A 17,897-nucleotide genomic window follows, 5' to 3' on the forward strand; every position below is an offset into this window, starting at 1 on the left:
CACCCCAGACTCTACCCCCAAGCACCCTCTCCCGGATGCTGCTGGTACTACAGCCTCGCGGTGGTTCCCTTTCCCTGCCTAGGAGCATCTGAGATCTGGCTCCTGGGAGAGGGTTCAGAAGGCAGGTACTTAAGTCCCATCCAAATTTACCTCACTGGCCAGAGTTCCAGGAAAGGCTGAGCCTAACATACTCCTGAATATCCCTATTGCCTTTGTTTTCTTAGGGTTCCAAAGTGAGAGTCCACATCTATTTTAATATATCAAAAGTCTTACTTCTGGAAGTTCTTTCTAATGAGTCAAGGACTCTGAATCCCCTTTTCTTTTTTCTCTGGAAACCCCTTCACTCTGCTATTGCCTTCCTTGGGTGTTTACCACCAACCAGATGAAGATCCAGCCATGAAAACAGATCTTGGTTCCCCTCAGGGCTCCCTACTGCCCCTTTGAGGAAATACTGCTTGGATCTCCTGCAGCTGAATGTGTGTGAGCTAAACCCTGAGCTGCTCAGACCTCCTGGCCGCCCAGTTTTTGAAGTGAGGCCGGGTGAGCGAGGTGAAGGTAGCCAGGATGAACCTGCTCCCTGCTGTCAAGCTGCAGAGCAGGCAAAGCCTCCTGTCTCCCCGCCACCCCAGGCACCTCCAGCCTTCCTTTCACTTTCTTCTCTCCCCAGGGACTCTCCCTTCACTCTGCCAACAAGGCTCCTTGGAGAGAGGATCTTTCCTCCTTTCATCCATCTTCCCACACTCCCTGGCAGAGTGCTTTGCCCGTAGTTGACACCTGGAAAACATTTGTTTGAGTGAATGAATACCTGAATTTCCAGTGCTTTCCCATGAGCACTACAGGTCAGAGCAAACCGGGTAGTTCAGACTCAGGTCAGGCCAGAGCTGATCTTTCTTCTTCTTACTGAAAAAGAACCAAAACAACATTACACACACACAGAGAGAGAGAGAGAGCCCGGGAGACCCACCCTTTTACTTAGGCAACTCAAAAACATACTCAAACCCCACAGACTTCAGTTGGGTGAACATTTCAGGAGGTCCTGGGTGGGGGAGGGGCACCAGGCATGCAGAGGATGGAGCTGGGCAAGCTCCCCCATTCAATTTCCTGGCTCATCAGCACCCTCCACCCAGAAGGAGGACAGGCCCCGGTCCCCTCAGCGCTTCTCAGGAGGTACCATGCCATGCCATGGACAGGCCTATGTCCAGCAACTAGCTTGTGGTTTCCAGCTCTAAATACTTCGGGGCCTCTATGGTCACTCTACAGGCCTTGAGACCCAGTGGAGCAAACCCCTACTGGTGATTGGGGGAGGGGGCAATGCTGGGAACCATGAGTCTGAAGATTTGTGTTCCATCCCTGCTTCACTAGTCCTGTCCCCTGTCCTGTCCCAACATGCACACACACACACACACACACACATCACTGCTCTTGGCCTCTCCTGTCTGAGGCGGCCTGACCTCCTGGCTCTGACATGTCTTCTGGGCCACATGCCTGACTCTGTATTGAACACAGGTCACAAGCACATACCTAGACACACCCAGGCCCTCCTGTGCCTCTTCCCTGCTCTGAAGACCCCCAAATGGTCACCCTCCAGGCTGGGGGGCCCAGCACTCCACATCCATTTCCACCACGAGGGGGTGTCATAGGCACTGCTGGTGCATGGAGACCCTGGGGCCAAAGAGGTGGGATAGGAACTGGGAGGACAGAACTGGGAGGACAGAACTGGGAGGACAGACTTGAGAGTGCTGATGGGAGCTCAGGGAGAACCCAGGAAAGGGAAAGTATCCTTGTCTTGTGGGGTACCGAATGGTTTTCAATTCCCATGTGCTGCCAGGGGTTGACCCCCCTCTTCCACCTATCCCCGATCAGAACACAGGCTGAGCAAAGTGTGCAGGTGGTGTTATATATGATTTGAATATTACTTTTTTCAAGCCAAAATAGTACAGCAAATTCCTCCCCACCCTGGCTTTCCCCCATAGCCCTAATTTGTTCCCCTAAGGGCCTCCAGACCTTGCTGTATCCCTCAATCCCAGGGACCTCGCTTGAGAAAATGTCAAGCCGACTGGTCCCCAGGACTCCCCGTGCTCAGCTTATTAATGTGATGCCCCCTTTCTCCTGCCACAGATCCTCGATGTGAATCAACCCCATGATGCAACATGCCTCCCCAGCCCCCGCTCTGACGATGATGGCCACGCAGAATGTCCCGCCCCCACCCTACCAGGACAGCCCACAGGTGAGTGCCAACTGGCCCCACAGGGTGCAGGCCTTTCCCAGCAGGGTGGGAACAGCTGTGTGTTGGCTGCCCCCTGGACTGTCAGGCCTGAGAGGCCTCTGGGGGTCATTACATTTGACAAAACACCAGTTCAGACCCTACTTGGGCAACTGTCGCTGCCTAGGAGCCTAGTCCCAGGCCTGCCCACCATACCCTGCTTCACAGGTAGAGCAGACATCAGCCAAATTCACGGAGCCCCTGCTCCTTCAGAAAGATTGAGGTGCAGGTAAATTGAGTCTGCCTGGGTATGTCGAGGGGAAGCTTCTGAATTCGAGGTTCCCTCATAGTACATCCCTGGCTCACTGGTCACTGGAGGCCCCTTGCCAATCCTTCCCTGCCTGCCTGTTGGGAGACTCTCCCTGCTCTTCAGGACTCCAATTGGCTTCTAACCAGGGAAAGGCCAGGACTATTTTCTACATCTCTAGCCCCTTCTGTGTGGTTCCCAGTTTCCATCCCTCAGCTCAGACCCGGCAGTTCCCCGCAAGTTCTCCTGAGACTCCCACTCCCCCTGACTCTATCTTCCTAGTGGCTCTTCTGGAAGCCTGGCCCAGTTTCCCCCATGTGCATGTCCCATTACTCCTGGCCTGAGACTCCACATTGGTTACCGGCTTTGCTTTCACAGAAGCCTCCAGCCTCCAACCTTTTGCCTTTACCCTCTCCTGCTCTCCACTCTGGTCACCCAAGTCACTATTAATCCCATTGTTATTTATCAAGCAGCTGTCATGCCCAGTGCAGCCAGCTAGCCTATTCATCCCTTCATTTAACTAGCGGGCAGTGAGCCCTACTGTGTGCTAGGCAATCTCACTGTCCAGCAACCCTCTTGTCTCACCCCTACTCCCCTGAGCCTCACTGTTAGCATTTCACACACAGCCCTTCTCATGCACCCCAGAGGGTCTGTGAAAGAATATTGAGAGGCGGACAGACCCAGATGGGCAGATTTTTGCTCACACTAGGTGAGCCCTGCTACCTCAGTCTTGGGTGAGGATATAATGACCGCCCTATCTCCTCTTCTTATCCCTGAGAAATGACCACTTTGCAGTGTCCAGAGTGGGGAGTACCAACCATTCCTCTCTCCTGAGAGTCCCAAAGTCTCATCATCACCAACCTTCAAACATCCCTTACCCCTAACCCTGTTCCCACATATTAACACCTTCCCAGCCTAACCTCTGATTCAGCGACCCCTCTCTCTGTGTGAGTAGCATTCCACGAGTTACCACAGGGTCAGCCTTGGCACTTACACAGCTCCTCTGTTCAAAAGCTTCTGGACAGGCAATGTCATGTCAGGGCCTTTCCTTTTATGTTCCAGACTCCAGGGATGAAGTACAGAGGAGGCCTGGACCGGGGAGATTCAGGAACTGGGGGCCATAAGGAGGCCAAGCATCATCCTTGCTCAGTAGACACAGACCCATTCAGATTCAGTCAGTGTGAGGGACCCGGTTTTTAATAAGATTTAGGAAATTTGCTTCCATTTCCTTTATACCTGGATACTGCTCTCCAAACTTCACAAAGGGCTGGGGGGGGTGGGGGGTGGAGATAGGGACACTTAGGTAGTTAGCAGGTGGTGGGTGCAAAGGCCCATACCCCCATACCTAAGGCTCAGGGACATACTAGGATAGGACCAAGAGGTCAGAGAGCACCAGACTGGCACAGCTGGCAGTGGCTTCTCCCCTCTCAGCCTTCCACCCCAAACCCCCTGCTTTGCCTGTCTGGGCAGCTGGGAGAAGTTTGGGTTTGGTGGGGATTAGCAGGAAAGCTTCAGCAAGGGCCTGTGTTGTCCAAGAATGCAGAGCCTAATTTAATTCTCAGCACAGGGCCTCCCTAGTGGCACAAGGGATTAAGATGCAACCTATGGAGCTATCCGCAGCCACAGCAGCATGAGTTTGATTCCCAGCCAGCCAGGGAACAACCCACATGGCACAGCAGACCTCTCCTGGCTCCGCCACTGCTCCCCTCAGCAGTGTACTTCGGTCAATCTGCCTGTTCTGTTCCTCACTGTCTCTGGTGAATTTTCTCACCCCCCCCCACACCTCTGGCCTGTACCCCAGTTTTTGTATGCATGAATAAATAAATCTTTAAAAAAAATAATTCTCAGCATACAGCTGAGATGAACACATCCCAGCTGTCAAGGGAGGTGCTGCAGGCGGGGCTGCAGGCCCCACCCTGGAAGACCCCACTAAGTTCCTCTAGTTTTGAGGGGAGGAAGGGCAGCTCCAATTCCCCATCTAGGGCCTCAGAGTACAAGCCAGATACAGTCGCAAGACCCTCCTTTCTGAGGAGCCAGGACTTCACGGCCAAAAACATTCATATTCACAGCCAAGGAACAATCTCCTTGTGAAGCCAGAGAAGAACCAGACAGGAAGTCAGACAGGAAGTCTCAGTGTTGTGTGGGTCTGGGGTCTCTTTGGCCTTGCCTAGGCCTCTCGGCTCTGGCTAGATTGTCATGGGCCCTCCCTAAGCCTAGCTGGTTCCCAAGGAATCTGAACAGGATAGGGCAGGGGTCGGGGAGGAGTCAGGGCAGGCATAGGAGGGGTGGGGTGGAAGAGGTGGGGGATCCCCAGAACAACTTCTGACTCATGGCAGAAAGGCTGCATGCTTCAGGGAATACTGGCCAGTTGGATTTGGGGAATCTTCTCTGCATTCTCTGGGGGCTTCTAGGGGCGACTCCTGCATGGGAATGGCTCGTCCACATGAAGTTCCTGCTGGGGAACCTGCTCTGATCCTCCTGCCATCTCCCCTTCTAAGAGATCCAGCCCGGCTTTCAGGGGATGCCCTGTCCCACTGTCCTCCTACTGCTTATTATCCACAAGACGCAAATGCTCTCTGATCGTGTCTGTGGGAAAGCCTGGCCTCCGTGTCAGGCACACAGAGGAATCGGGGAAAGATTCCCCACGCACGTCCTCCTCATTCCTTCAGGTCTGATCTCATTCTTAGGGACCCTGCCCGACTCGTTTCCTCCAGGCCTGGACAGCTGAGTATGTCTCTCTATCACCTCCTCAGAAACCCAGTTTCCTCCACAGGCAAGAAATGGACAGTCTCGGAACCAAAGCCCCCAAAATAAAAAAGGAATGGAGAAGCAGAGCCCTTCCTTTGAGACCTAGGCAATCGTTTTAATAATGTTCCCGTTGTGCTAAGGGCTAGCAATACTGAGCATAATCTATTCAAATGCACAGGAGAATCTCACTTTGGAAAATTAGGAATCTGCATTAAAAAAATTCCCAAGCCCCGGACCATCTTTATAATAAATTAGAAAAATTTTTTTTCAAGGCAAGTTCTTAACTTGGCAATTTCATTTTTTGAAGTTTGGGGAATAAAGTTATTAAAAATGGGGGAGGCTTTTTTCCCTCCCACTTTAGCAGAGCAGCATCAATGGTCATGGCCTTATGCTATTTGGGCCCAAGCCAAGTGGTATGATGGCCAAGCAGCTTCTGGCCCCTCAGTTCTGTTTCATTTGGTTCATCTTGGGGAAATTCCATGATTGCTTGTAAGGATGGCATTCTGTTTATTATGCACCAAAGACAAGCTGTAAGTTTAGAAAGTGCAAAATCAACAACCCACTGGAACTCTTCATGGAGCCTACCTCCTCCTTCCGGAGGCTTCCTGTTGCATTCTGTCAGAGCAGCAGCGCCCTCTATTGCCCAACCACGGTACCTCAACTCCAGCATGCTGTGCCTGAGCAGCCTTGATCCAGACCCTCTCTTTATGCCCTGAGAGGCAGCGGTGAGTACCACTGATGGTAGAGTCCTACCAAGATTGTTTAATGAAAACACTGTTTCCAGGGAGATCCGGATCTTAAATAGGTGTGTGGTCCCTCCTTTTACAATTTTGTGCTGATTCCTGTATTCCTTTCCTTCCCTTCTGCATCCCACCCTGGCCATCTGTCACCTGTACTTTCAAAACCCCCTCTTCTCACTGTCCCATGCCCCCACTGATCTCAAGGGAACCCATGTTCTCAACCCCTGCTCCCTGTCCCAAACATGCCTAGAACCCCAGCAAGTGTCACTCCAGACTCCCTCCCAGAATTTTCTTGGTCACACCACTCCCGCTCTCTCCTTCTAGATGTAAACCCCTCGCTCATGTCATCTCTCTTCACCTCGGAAATGTCATTCAAGGTCTGCATCTCCTGTGGCACTCCGTGTGTTTCATTGCCCACCAGGCAAAGTTCCTTGTGTGGCTTCCCTAGCAGTTTCAGGGAACCAGCCATTCCCAGCTCCTCCACCCTCACCTTCCTCACATGCAAACACCTCTTGCTATCACCAGCCCCTCCCCTCCTCCTCAAACATAGATCCAGAGCTGTGGTTCCACAGATATCTTTGCCCTTGGCTTATAAGCAAGACAAATATTTCATCTGTTCTATTTATGTATGTATTCAGTGCTTAGTATTCTTCTGTCTGCATGTGCCCAGCCTGTCGGGCTACATGAGCATTTGATTAGAAAGCAGAAATCCTCATGGAGTCAAGTCTCACCTATGAACATGGATACTCAGTGAACAGTTAGGGCCAAACTGACCTGCAGCTAGCTCGGTGCTTACATAGCGTGACTTAAAGATGAGTGACAATCAAAGAGTCTTGGCAAATCACCAAGGATGCAGCCTCATGATTGACCAGAGGGAGGCAAGACAGGCAACATCTGAACTCTTGGTTCGGCCAGGCTGGGACGCTTGCTTGAAGAGGAAGCCAAGCCTTTCTTGGGACCCTTTGCCCAAAGCTACATTCTCTGTCCCCACAACCCTCGGAGCCAGGAGAGTGGGACTCCAGACCCCAAGAAACTGTACCTGCCGACTTGGGGTCAAGGTGACGCTATCTTAGCTGCCCTGTAAGAGGAAGGCTAAATGGAGCCAGGCAGGTGGGGGTGGTGGGGGGAGACTGGTCTCTCTTGTCCCTCTGAGTACCTCGTTTCCCTCCCTACCCCAGCCCCTTAGTCCCTCTCTGGACCAAGCACGCATCCTGGGAAAGCTGGATGGGCGCTGATCAGTTATTAGGATCCCCATGCTGGTTTCATTAACTGGAAGCAGAGGGGGTGGCTGGGGTCCCTGGCTGTGAATGGCCCCCATGCAGGCCATGCAGCTGTGAGGGGCAGAAGCGGGTTCAGATGTTTTCACACTTTACATTCCTCTCATCCCTTTAAGGGCCAGAGCCCCCTGCCTGGCAGGGCCCTCTGCTCAGCTGCCTGTGAAACACATCCACTTTGCAGCCCAGGAGTTAATTCAGCAGCTTTGAAACTCCCTGTAAGCCTTTTCTGTGGCTGTGATTGACGGCTCTGTCTGCCCCTGGGGGCAGCACCCCAGAGACCATATGGGCGACCTGCCTTCCCTCGCTTTGACTCATCAAAACGGACTCCTCTCTGTCTGTTTCATTTTCTGCTCAGCCTTTCTTCTCTTTGTGTGCCGTGACCTCTCTCCCTGGCCGGCTCGGGTCATCCATGCCTTTAAACTGGCCATATCCCTGAACTCCACTCACTCAAGGCCTGGATTCTTCATTGTGTAAAAAGCAAAAGCAGCCTCCAGGCCTGGCCACGGAACTTTATCCCTCACTAACTTGACGGTGGGCTGGCCACCTGAGTTTTCAGCTTAAACACACACTCTCATGGCCGCACTGGGGTTCTTCATGTGCTGAACTTCCTACCTTAATTCTGATATTATCAGAGATTTTCTTTTCTCCCTCGTCCCATCAAGCAGGATGAATGCCCTAAACGGCTATAAAAATAGTTAAGGGCCCAAGTATACAAAGCTTAAAATACATCAGGGAACAGGTGATCAAAGTCAGCAGCAGCCTAAGCAGCTCTTGAACTTGCTTTCCCCCACCCCCCTTCGAGCAGCGTCTTCTAGGAGCTCCGGTGTCTGTGTGGCCTAACTGGAGGGGGATGGGTGAGTCAGGCCCATGGGTGCTTATTGTCCTTGGACTTTGTGGTCAGGAGGAAGAGGAGAGGATGACTCAATGCAGTAGAAATTCAGGGATCCTAGGTTTTATTCCAACTCCACTGTTGATGAATTGTACAAATGTGGCAAGGCATCTCAGCACTATTTCTTGCATCCACTCAGCCATCCCATACCTCCTGAGTGCAGATCTCCTGCTCTGTACTGGGGTACAGAATGAATAGCTCCTGCCCTAATGGAACCCACAGTCCATTAGGACCTTAGTTTCTCCATCAGTAGAATGGGGGCCACTTCTGGGCCTCACGCCTCACAGGATTGTTGAGGTTGTGGATGTGAAAGTATAGTTTTCTCAGCATTTTTTCACCCAGGAGGCTCACACTCACTTTCCGCTCTGTCTTCTGTGCATCTCCAGCAGCCAGTATTGGCCTGAACTTCATCTACTAATTGTTATTAGGAACTCAATAGACATGTCAAATATGTATTTCTGATGTAAACATACCCCTTTATAAATGGACACACTCACACACACACATGCACACACACACACACAGAGGCTCTGATATGCACCCTAATGGACCAAGTGGAAATCACTGTATACAAGTGAGGGGTCCCCTAGACATGAGTGAGATGGTGGGGAGCAGACAGTTCCAAGGAAAGTGCACCCAGCTGGTAAGTGAAAGACTGGGTCAAACTCCACAACTTCCTGCTGTTAGCCACACGTCAGTAACACCTGAGAAGGTGCAGACCAGTGACTATTTTACAAACTTCAGAGTGTAAACCATGGCCTGAAAATGCTTTCAAGTTAATTAAGACCTCCTCACCCCATTTTACAATGTTAGACACCTTCTCTGTGCTTCTTTCTATTGGTAAGCCCTAGGCCTGCTGTTCCAGAAGTTTCTTTGAGATAAACTGGGCTGCCCTGGCTCTATTGCCAGTCTTTCCTCTCCCTGGACTCAATGGGTTGGGGGATATTTGGAGGAACTTCATTGACTCCCCCCAACTTTGTGCATCCCTGAGCCAGTTTTCACATTGCTCACTCATTCCCTCATTCAGTCATTTAACAAACACTCTGGAACATCACATGAGCCAGACAAGGTGATAGGAGCTGGGAGCCAGCCCTGGGAGCCACTCAGGGCCCTGAAGTGTTACAGGCATTAGGGTAGACACACAAACAGATGCGCCAAGGTGCCAGGGCCGGGGGATGTAGAGAGTTGGGCAAGACTCCTTGGAAAAGTGGATATTCCAGTTGAGTCTTGAATGAGAGGTGAGTTTACACACAGTCGGGGGTGGGGGGAGGCAGGGGTTGAAATGGACAATGCCTGCTGAGGCAGCTATGGCCATAAGACATGAAGATGTAAATCTTTGGGTGTGTTCAGGCAGCCCCACACAATAGAATCTGCTCTGGGTGCATGGTAAAGGGCAGGGTGCTATACCAGAGACAAGACCAGGGCCAGTAAGCAGGCCCAGGCCTGGAGCGCCCTATGGCCTGCGCTGTCCCCCAGAAAACGTCGGCAGTACCCCCTGCCGCCTCCCACCTGTTCAGGCCAAACGTGATATTTACCAAATGGCTCTGACCTCCTCTCAGGTCCTTGGACTCTCTCCTGCTTGTGAGGAAACCAGATCCTGCCCTACCAGCTTTCAGGAAGTGCCAGCTTCTGGCCAGCCCAGCACAGAACCTCAGCGGCCCCTAGAGGGCCAGACCCTGCAGCTCCCATGGTCTCAGAACCAAGGCTTCTGTGCCTGGAGGGGCAGACACAGAATGGGCAGCTCCCACCCTGCTGGATCAGGCAGAAGGCTCAAAAGAGGGGTGTCCTCTTAAGAAGCATATCTGTGCTGAGTCATGCAGGTCTAGGTTGTCCAGGGTTTGGGAAGGACCCTGTGAAAGACAGCGGGCATCAGTCATCGACAGCAAGATGTGGAGGAGGAGGGCATTTGGGGGAACATGGGAAGTGTGGGTGCTGGAGTGTCGGGGCAGGGTATGGACAGAGGGAGGGGGATGGTTTCAGAGAGGAAGACTGGTAAAAGGAAGCAGTAAACATGCTTAGAAGTCAAGGTGCAGGGCCTCCCTGGTGGCACAAGAGTTAAAGACAGCGCTACCAAGCTATTGGCAGTCACTGTAGCATGAGTTCAATCCCCGGCCAGCCAGGGAGCAACCCACATGGCGCAGTAGGCCTCTCCTGGTTTGGCTGCTGCTCCCCTCAGCAGTGTATTTCCTACTGCTTGTTCTGCTCCCCTCTCTCTCTGGTGAATCCTCTCACCCCCCCCACACCACTGGACTGTACCCCAGTTCTTGTATGCATAAATAAACAAATCTTTTAAAAAAAAAAAGAAGTCAGGGCGCACTGAGTACCCTTGTGCACACAGTCTCCTAGAGCCGTGGAAAGAGGTATAATTGGCTCCATTTTACCTAATGGAGAAACCGAGGCTCAGAGGAACCGAGACATTTGTCCAAGGTGACATCTGGTGTTCGGGACTGTCTCATTCCTTGACACCAAGGCTCCCTCTCTCTGCACCTGATGCTGCACCCACCCCACTCCCCTGCTGGCTGACAGCAGAGCAGGTTCTTTCAGTTAGGATAGGAGCCAAGCCAGCAGGACTCCTGGGGCCAGCTCCAAGCATGCATTGCCGGTGGCGTGGGTCCCATGAGCACCAGCTACCCTCTGCTGAGATCTGTCAAGTGCCAGCTACTTTGCATACGTGATCTCGATTGAGTCTAACAACCCCACACCTTGGGTGTTATTACCCATTTTGTAGATGAGGACCCTGAATCAGAAAGGTTGAGTAACTGACCTAAGTCACAAAGGAGTATCCCACCTTCTCCAGCTCCAGGCTGGATGCTTGCGGCTCCCGATGCATCTGTGGTCAGGAACTGTCACTTCTCTGTTGTGGCCTGAGGTGTTCAGGGTCAATAAGGTAAATCTGAGCTAAAAAGGTTGGCTGGGAAGGCCTTCCTACTCCACGCCCCTGCATGTGACACCAATGCATCAGACCTGGGGCTGCAGCGATAAACAGAGAAGGCAGGCTGCTCTCCCGGAGTCCCCGTCTGGTGGTGCACAGAGGCACGTAAGCAGCATGCTCAGGGGCCTGGAAGCACAGGGTAGAGGGGCCAGCACCACTGAAGGTGACAGCAGTCCTCACCACATCTGTGTTGTGGAGGGCAACTGAGGCAGGTTAAGATGTGCTTCCTGGCACCTCTTCAGTCAATGTGGAGAATCTCCTGCTCTTCATGTCAGACTAGATGGTCAGGGCAGCTGGGTCTCTCCGCCCCACCAGGTTCTGCATTCCTACTCACATGGCTTGCAACACCACCCCCCTTCTCTCCATTTTAGGATGGAATGGTCAGGAACTTTCATCTCCAGGGGTCACAAACCCAGAATCTGGGTTGGCTCTTTAGCTCCAAGCCTATGACAGGCTTGGTTCCAGCTGGATGATAGAACGAAGTCCACTAGTTACCATGTTTATGGAAGACAAGAGTTTGCTGTAGTGACCCCAAGGTTGTTACCCAGAAAAGGACCCCAGGCTTAGAGGGAACCAGGCCCATCAGTTCGATGTGGTTCTGGATATAGATCAGAATGGGCTGGCCCTCTGGGAATGCTGCCTCCCTCCCCTTCCTTTAGCTCTGATCCTGTGCTCTTGCTTCCTCCCATAGCCTATGAATAGGTATTGTCCCCTGCTTTTAAGATAAGGGAACTGGGGGATCAAAGACATTAGGAAACTTGCCCCCAAATGCATACTGGTAATTGACAAAGAGTATCCCATCTAGGGCCTCTGAATCTAGGCTCCTTCCATCTCTGAGGACCTTCTGATCTACCTGAGAGCCTCAAGACCTTCTTCAGCTTTGCCTCACCCCATCCCACACCATGCCCCCTGTTGAGAGGAGTCCTCCCATCCATGTGATGCCACACGCACACCCTGTCCCAGTTCACAGTCTAGGTGGGATTTCCAGATGCTCTGAAGTCTCCTTGGAGGAAGGCTCCGAGTCTGAAGTGGCCAGTTCTGGAACCACACTTGGACGCACCAAGTAGCCTCAGAGTGAGGAAGGCTAGTTTCTTCACGTGCCAGTTCAAAGGGAGTTGGAGGAGTTGCTTGGAGAGCAGTCCTGGCATGCGCAGTGCGCTAGTAGACTTCACCACCAGTTCTCCGGATGAGGTCAGGACAAGCCCTGATTTGCAGCATTTACCAATTTCCATGTTGTCACTGCTCCCACCATGACCAATTTCTAGCTACCAACATGATGTCAACCAGCTTGCAAAATGCCTGGAAGTTTAGCAATTGCTTTTCACAGGCAGGAACAAGACAGCTCCAGCATGTCCCTTAAGGATCATATGCTGTCCTTGGTCCCTCAGCCTCACCCCTGAACCCCAGATCCTGCAGACAGCCCTGAGGCCTCTTCCTTGTGTTCCAGTCCTTAGGAAGTGATGGTCTCTGGCTGGAAAAGAAAAATATCTTTGCAGATAAATAATCATTCTGGAGGAAATGCCAAATTGGCTGAACTGTCCTGCAGGACCTCCTCAGGCCAGCTCTGCTTTCTCCTCGCCCCCCACCCCACACCCCGCATTTCTCCCCTCCTGAGCCCCAGCAACAGCCTCTCAGGTGGGACCACTTAGGATGCTGGCCAGTGACTGCTTGTCGATGTATATTTTTATTCTGTGCTTTCCTCTAATCCAGCAGGAGTCTCCCACCCTCCCCACCTTTCCCCAACCTCCTGCCTAGAGAGGGGAAGGTGAGAGGAAGGAGCATTCCCTCCACCCTAGAAGCTCATCTGATTAGAAGCCCTTGTGGACTCCTTCCCGGACGCAAGGAAACTCACTGTCAGTGGGCAGAGCAGAGCATCCCAGCCTGCTCGCTCTCTCACCCATGAGCAAGCAATGTAGACGTAGCTGTACCTTGCTTTATGAAAGAAATATTCTGGAACTCTCATGTTGAATGGCAACAACCACCTCTCCAACTGGGAGGCACTTTTGAGTCTCCAAAGCTCTCTTTCATACCGTGCAGCCTCTGATCCAGCTCCTGCCAGCGCTGTGCAGCAAGTGGCGATTATTAAAGCATCTGAGCCTGTCAGTTTGAATGGGCTTCCCAGGGCACATTACCAAGTCACCCAATGAGAGCTTCCCTCCCCTCCACAGGGGTCCAGCTGATCTCTTGGTCTCTGCATGGTCCTGCAATGGTAGAGACTCACCACCTCCTAAAAGTGGCCCATTCTAGCCTTGGAGGGCTCAGAGACATGGAAACTTATGAGTTGGGTTGAACCCAAATCTGGCTCTATGTTCTATAGATTTAATGCACTGCTGGTAGCTTGACCCTTTGGGGCATGCAGAACACAACTGATATAATCTACTCCCTCCCACAGAAACTCAAAGGAGGAGTGAGTGCATGTGTTTCTCTTCATTCCCCAAATCTTTCTTAAACATTCCAGATTCTTTCCAATATTCTTCAGACGACTTATGCGGCACCCCTCCACTAGCTGGGTCACCTTCTCTGCATGTACTTCCCCGCACCTGTCTCAGGAGAGTGGGATGGGACTGGAAGCTTTGTGTGTGCTCTGCTTCTCAGAATGCATCCTCAGATAGCGTTAGTTTATGTTGTTTTTGTTTGTTTTTTCAACAGACACATTACACATTGGACATATTGAGCCTGCTGTCAACTAAAACACTGCTGCTGAGCTATGTCTCCTCTGTACTGCACTTATATTATTGATTTTTTTCTTGGCCCATGTGTTAGAAGTGTTAGATTCCAACTTATTTGATGAAAATTAATCTTATTAGACTTAGCCTATTGCCAAAATTTGTACAGATCTCTTGGATCACCCATAAATATGTGGGGCATTTCTTCAGACATCCCATGAATCACTAATGAAAGTGTTACAGAAGAGGGCTAAAGACAAAGCACTGACACTCTCCTAGAAATCTTCCTCAACCTGCCATCTACCCTTTAATTGTCACTCTTTGGGCCTAATTTATAATCTATGCAACTGCCATGTCTTCATGTTTCCCATGAGGGAACCATGCAGGCCCAGGCTGAGCTCACTTGCACCATCCATGTCTTCTGCTTTCCTGGTCGACCAGCTTAGTAGTCATGTTCAATCCAGAAAATGAGCTCCGTCATAGCAGTCACTCGTCCTGGCAACCCTCAGCACACTGGCCTTGCACACATAGCCCAGCTCAGTGCTGGCTAGATGGCAGGGACTCGAGGAGTATTTGAAGGCATGATCAGTTGCATTAGTGAAGGAAAGAAACGAGCCCATATAAATGTGCAGATTAGTATTTCATTTTTCTGATTCTACCTTCTTTCTCTGTTTTGAAAATTGCAACAATATTTGATTCTATTTTGTCGCTTTTAGCACCTCTTTGATACTCTTAAATCTTAAAAAGCTACCAATTTGCTTACTGGGGAGAAAATAGGGGCTTAGGAAAGCTAAGGGTTTTGCTCCAAGTCCTCTCTGAACTTCTTGGTTGGAGGTGGGGGAGAAAATAACTAAGCAAGTAGATAGATCGTTTTCAGTCACGGTAAGGCCTATGAAATAAAGCAGAGAACTGCAAGGTGTTTTGTTTCACTCCAAAGAGGTGATATCTGAGCAGAGGGAGAGAAATAAGGTAGCAGATATCCCAGGGGCATCAGCACCAGCAATAATGTGCTTGCGTCCAGATGTGTTTCTCCCAGAAAGCAAGGACGTCCATCATACAATGAACTTCCCAGCTATAAAATATCCGATTCTTGCAAAGTGCAGTCACTCATTTATTCACTCATTCATCTTCTCAACAAATACTAGGCGACGACTCTGCCAGTTGCATGCAGATGGCAGGTATGAACCAGGCTTTAGTGTAACGTATAGACAAGGAAAGCAGGTCCCCCACACAGCTGGTTGAAGCTAACATGGTGCCATGGGCTGGCTGGCAGAGGGAACAGTTGAGGCATGTCACTGTTCAAGACAAAGAAAATACAATATCAAAGCATTAAATGTTGGCATGATGGTTATGAAAAATTTTAAAGTCATTCAACTATTTCTTTAAATGAAATCTTTTTTTTTTTAAAGATTTATTTATCTATTTATACAAGCACTGGGTACAGTCAGAAGCGCGGGAGGGTGAGAGAATTCACCAGAGCCAGAGCGGGGAGCAGAGCAGGCAGAAGGACCGAAGTACACTGCTGAGGGGAGCAGTGGGCATCAGGAGAGGTCTGCGCGCCATGTGGGACCCTCCTCCGGTGGCCGGGGAGCAGCCGGGGATCAAACCGGCGCTGCAGAGGCTGCGGGCAGCTTCACAACCCAGCGCTCAACCGCTGCGCCACCAGGGAGGCCCAACATATAGTATTAAAAGGAGTTGCCCAGGCACAAAGTGAGGGCCCTGAAAACACCTTCAAATACATGTAACGTGGCCTCTCCGTTATAGCAGGTTGAGCACAGGGTTGTGAAGCTGTCCGCAGCCTCTGCAGCTTGGGTTCAATTCCTGGTCAGCCAGGGAGATACCCACATGACCCGGCAGAACTCTGCTCTCTCGCCTGCTGCTCCCTTCAGCAGTGTTTTCGGTCATCTGCCTGTTCTGCTCCCCACTCCGTCCCTGGTGAATCCTCCAACCCTCCCGCACCTCTGGCCTGTACCCCAGTTCTTGTATAAATAAAAATAAATCTTTTAAAAAAATGTAACATGGGATGAAAACCATTGTCCTAAAGTATTTGTCACGACTTCAAACAGAAATCTGTTCATTGCCCACTAAAAATTGCTTAACTTTGAGGTCCCAGGAAAACCAAATTTGGAGAACCATGCAATTGTCAACTAAAACAGTTATCTTTAGCTTGCCTTGAATGAAATAAACCTCTGCTGAAACAAAAGCCGATTCAGCTATTTTTTTCTGCTCATCCAAGTCATATCTGACGTATTACTGCCTAGTACAGCTCAAGTGACTCATAAACACAATTTAAAGGGCTCGTCATTTTGTTTCTTTCTGCTTCTGGGCAAAAATTACCCCCTTAATTTGCATTAAGAATCATCTCTTTGAGGGCCTCCCTGTTGGCGCAAGGGGTTAAGATGCAACCTATGAGCTATCTGCAGCCACTGCAGCACAGGGTTCAATCCCTGGCCAGGGAGCTATCCACATGGCGCAGCAGACCTCTCCTGTCTTGCCCGCTGCTCTCCTCAGCAGTGTATTTCAGTTGATCTGCCTGTTCTGTTCCCCACTCTGTCCCTGGTGGGTCCTCTCACCTCCCGTACCTCTGGCTTGTGCCCCAGTTCTTGTATGCATAAGTAGATAGATCTTTGGAGGAAAAAAAATCATCTCTTTAAAAGTGTGCTGGTGCACCCTTAGATTTTGGATGGTCCTAAATTGTCTCCCTAGACCTTTCTCATGTGAAGAAAGGTCTGTTCTCTTCCTTCATAGCACATATACAAATAGATACTTGTTATCCCAATTCTCTTGCACACATTTTTTTAGCCACACACACAAACTGTAGGCCAAAGTAGACCCCACAATTCCAGCTGGGGAACCAGCTGTCCTGGCAGCACTAACCCTCCACCCTCCTCTCTTCTCTGCAGATGACGGCAACTGCTCAGGCACCCTCGAAGGCCCAGGCTGTCCACATCTCCGCACCCTCGGCTGCGGCCAGCACGCCTGTACCCAGCACCCCCATTGACCCGCAGGCCCAGCTGGAGTCCGACAAGCGAGCTGTGTACAGGTAGGAGACAGGGCGGCCTGCTCTGAACACCCAAGCTGCTTCAGACCCAACTCAGAAAGGAGAATGCAGGCCAGTGGGTGTGCTGAAAGGCAGCACCCAACAGCTGCTCTCTCAGCCCCTTCTCTCCTGAACCAACCCAGCCATCCCTCAGAGGGCCACTGTGAGTTGAGATTCTAACTTCCTGGAGGTTTCTAGTAAGGACTATAAAGGTCTGGGCAATATCTTCCAGAAAGGACCCCTTCCTCACCCCAGCTGGGGAGTTGAACCCTGTGAGCTTCAGGAGTCCTCAGCTCCACAAACAGGCTAGGACTAGGAGACTCTGTCCTTGCCCTGTCCCCCATGGTAGCCTTCACCCCAACTCTCCCACCAGAGCACTGGACATCTGAGGGCACCATCTAGGATTTGATATTATGCAAATTTTAGTATGTCTGAAAGTCACTGGATGAGCTTGCTAAAAGAATTACTTCTAACTCTGCTCCGAAATGCTACATCAGGAGGTCACACTGTAGAAGAGAACTATGAATTTTTTAAAGGCATTCCAGGTGGATCTAAAACCACCGGTGCTTGGACTACACTCTGAGTCAAGGTAGGCTTTGTTTGGGGACAACAGGTGTTGTATGCAGCCTGTGAGTTCTAGTGCCCCTTCCCAGACCGGGAGTTGCCTAAGAGGTGGCAGCGTGTCTTGCTCTGCTTGGGCCCACGCACCCAGGGCTGGACCCTGAGCACCGCCTAGTGTGAAATGGGCCCAGGGAAATTCCTTTCTGTGTGCATGCCTGGGGAGAAGAGGCAGCCATTCATCTGAGAACAGGCCTGAAGGAGACTCCAGTGGGATTTTAGTCATCATGTATCTACAGGGAGCTATGCCACAGAGGAGAGATGCCTGAGTCAGGACTCAGTACTGAGGTGGGATGCTTGCTTGCACTCACAAATGCAGTGAGCGCGGCTTACCTCTGGCTGAGCAGCAGGTGCTAATGCCAGCATCATGGGGACAGGTCCTCCAAGCTAAGTAGGAGGATGGAGTCCTTCCTCTCTCCTCCCTGCAGTGACAGTGTCTTTATGATAATGGTGATAATTACTGCTATTATTATCATT

The 17,897-nt window shown here is 51.0% G+C and overlaps 1 protein-coding gene across 4 annotated transcripts in view; it reads left to right on the forward strand.

The window, feature by feature from the left end:
* PKNOX2 (PBX/knotted 1 homeobox 2) overlaps nt 1-17,897 on the forward strand; it is a 266,982-nt gene that overhangs the window by 187,466 nt on the left and 61,619 nt on the right. For all 4 annotated transcript variants that reach the window (XM_054693179.1, XM_054693181.1, XM_054693183.1 and 1 more), the window contains exons 4-5: nt 2,119-2,227; nt 16,666-16,805. In XM_054693179.1, coding sequence (XP_054549154.1) covers nt 2,141-2,227; nt 16,666-16,805 — 227 coding nt within the window. In that variant the 5' untranslated portion in view covers nt 2,119-2,140. The remainder of the gene's footprint in view (nt 1-2,118; nt 2,228-16,665; nt 16,806-17,897) is intronic.

Source organism: Talpa occidentalis, unplaced genomic scaffold (genome assembly GCF_014898055.3).
Source record: "Talpa occidentalis isolate TD23 unplaced genomic scaffold, MPIMG_talOcc4v2.1 talOcc4.12, whole genome shotgun sequence".
Taxonomy (NCBI): Eukaryota; Metazoa; Chordata; class Mammalia; order Eulipotyphla; family Talpidae; genus Talpa; species Talpa occidentalis.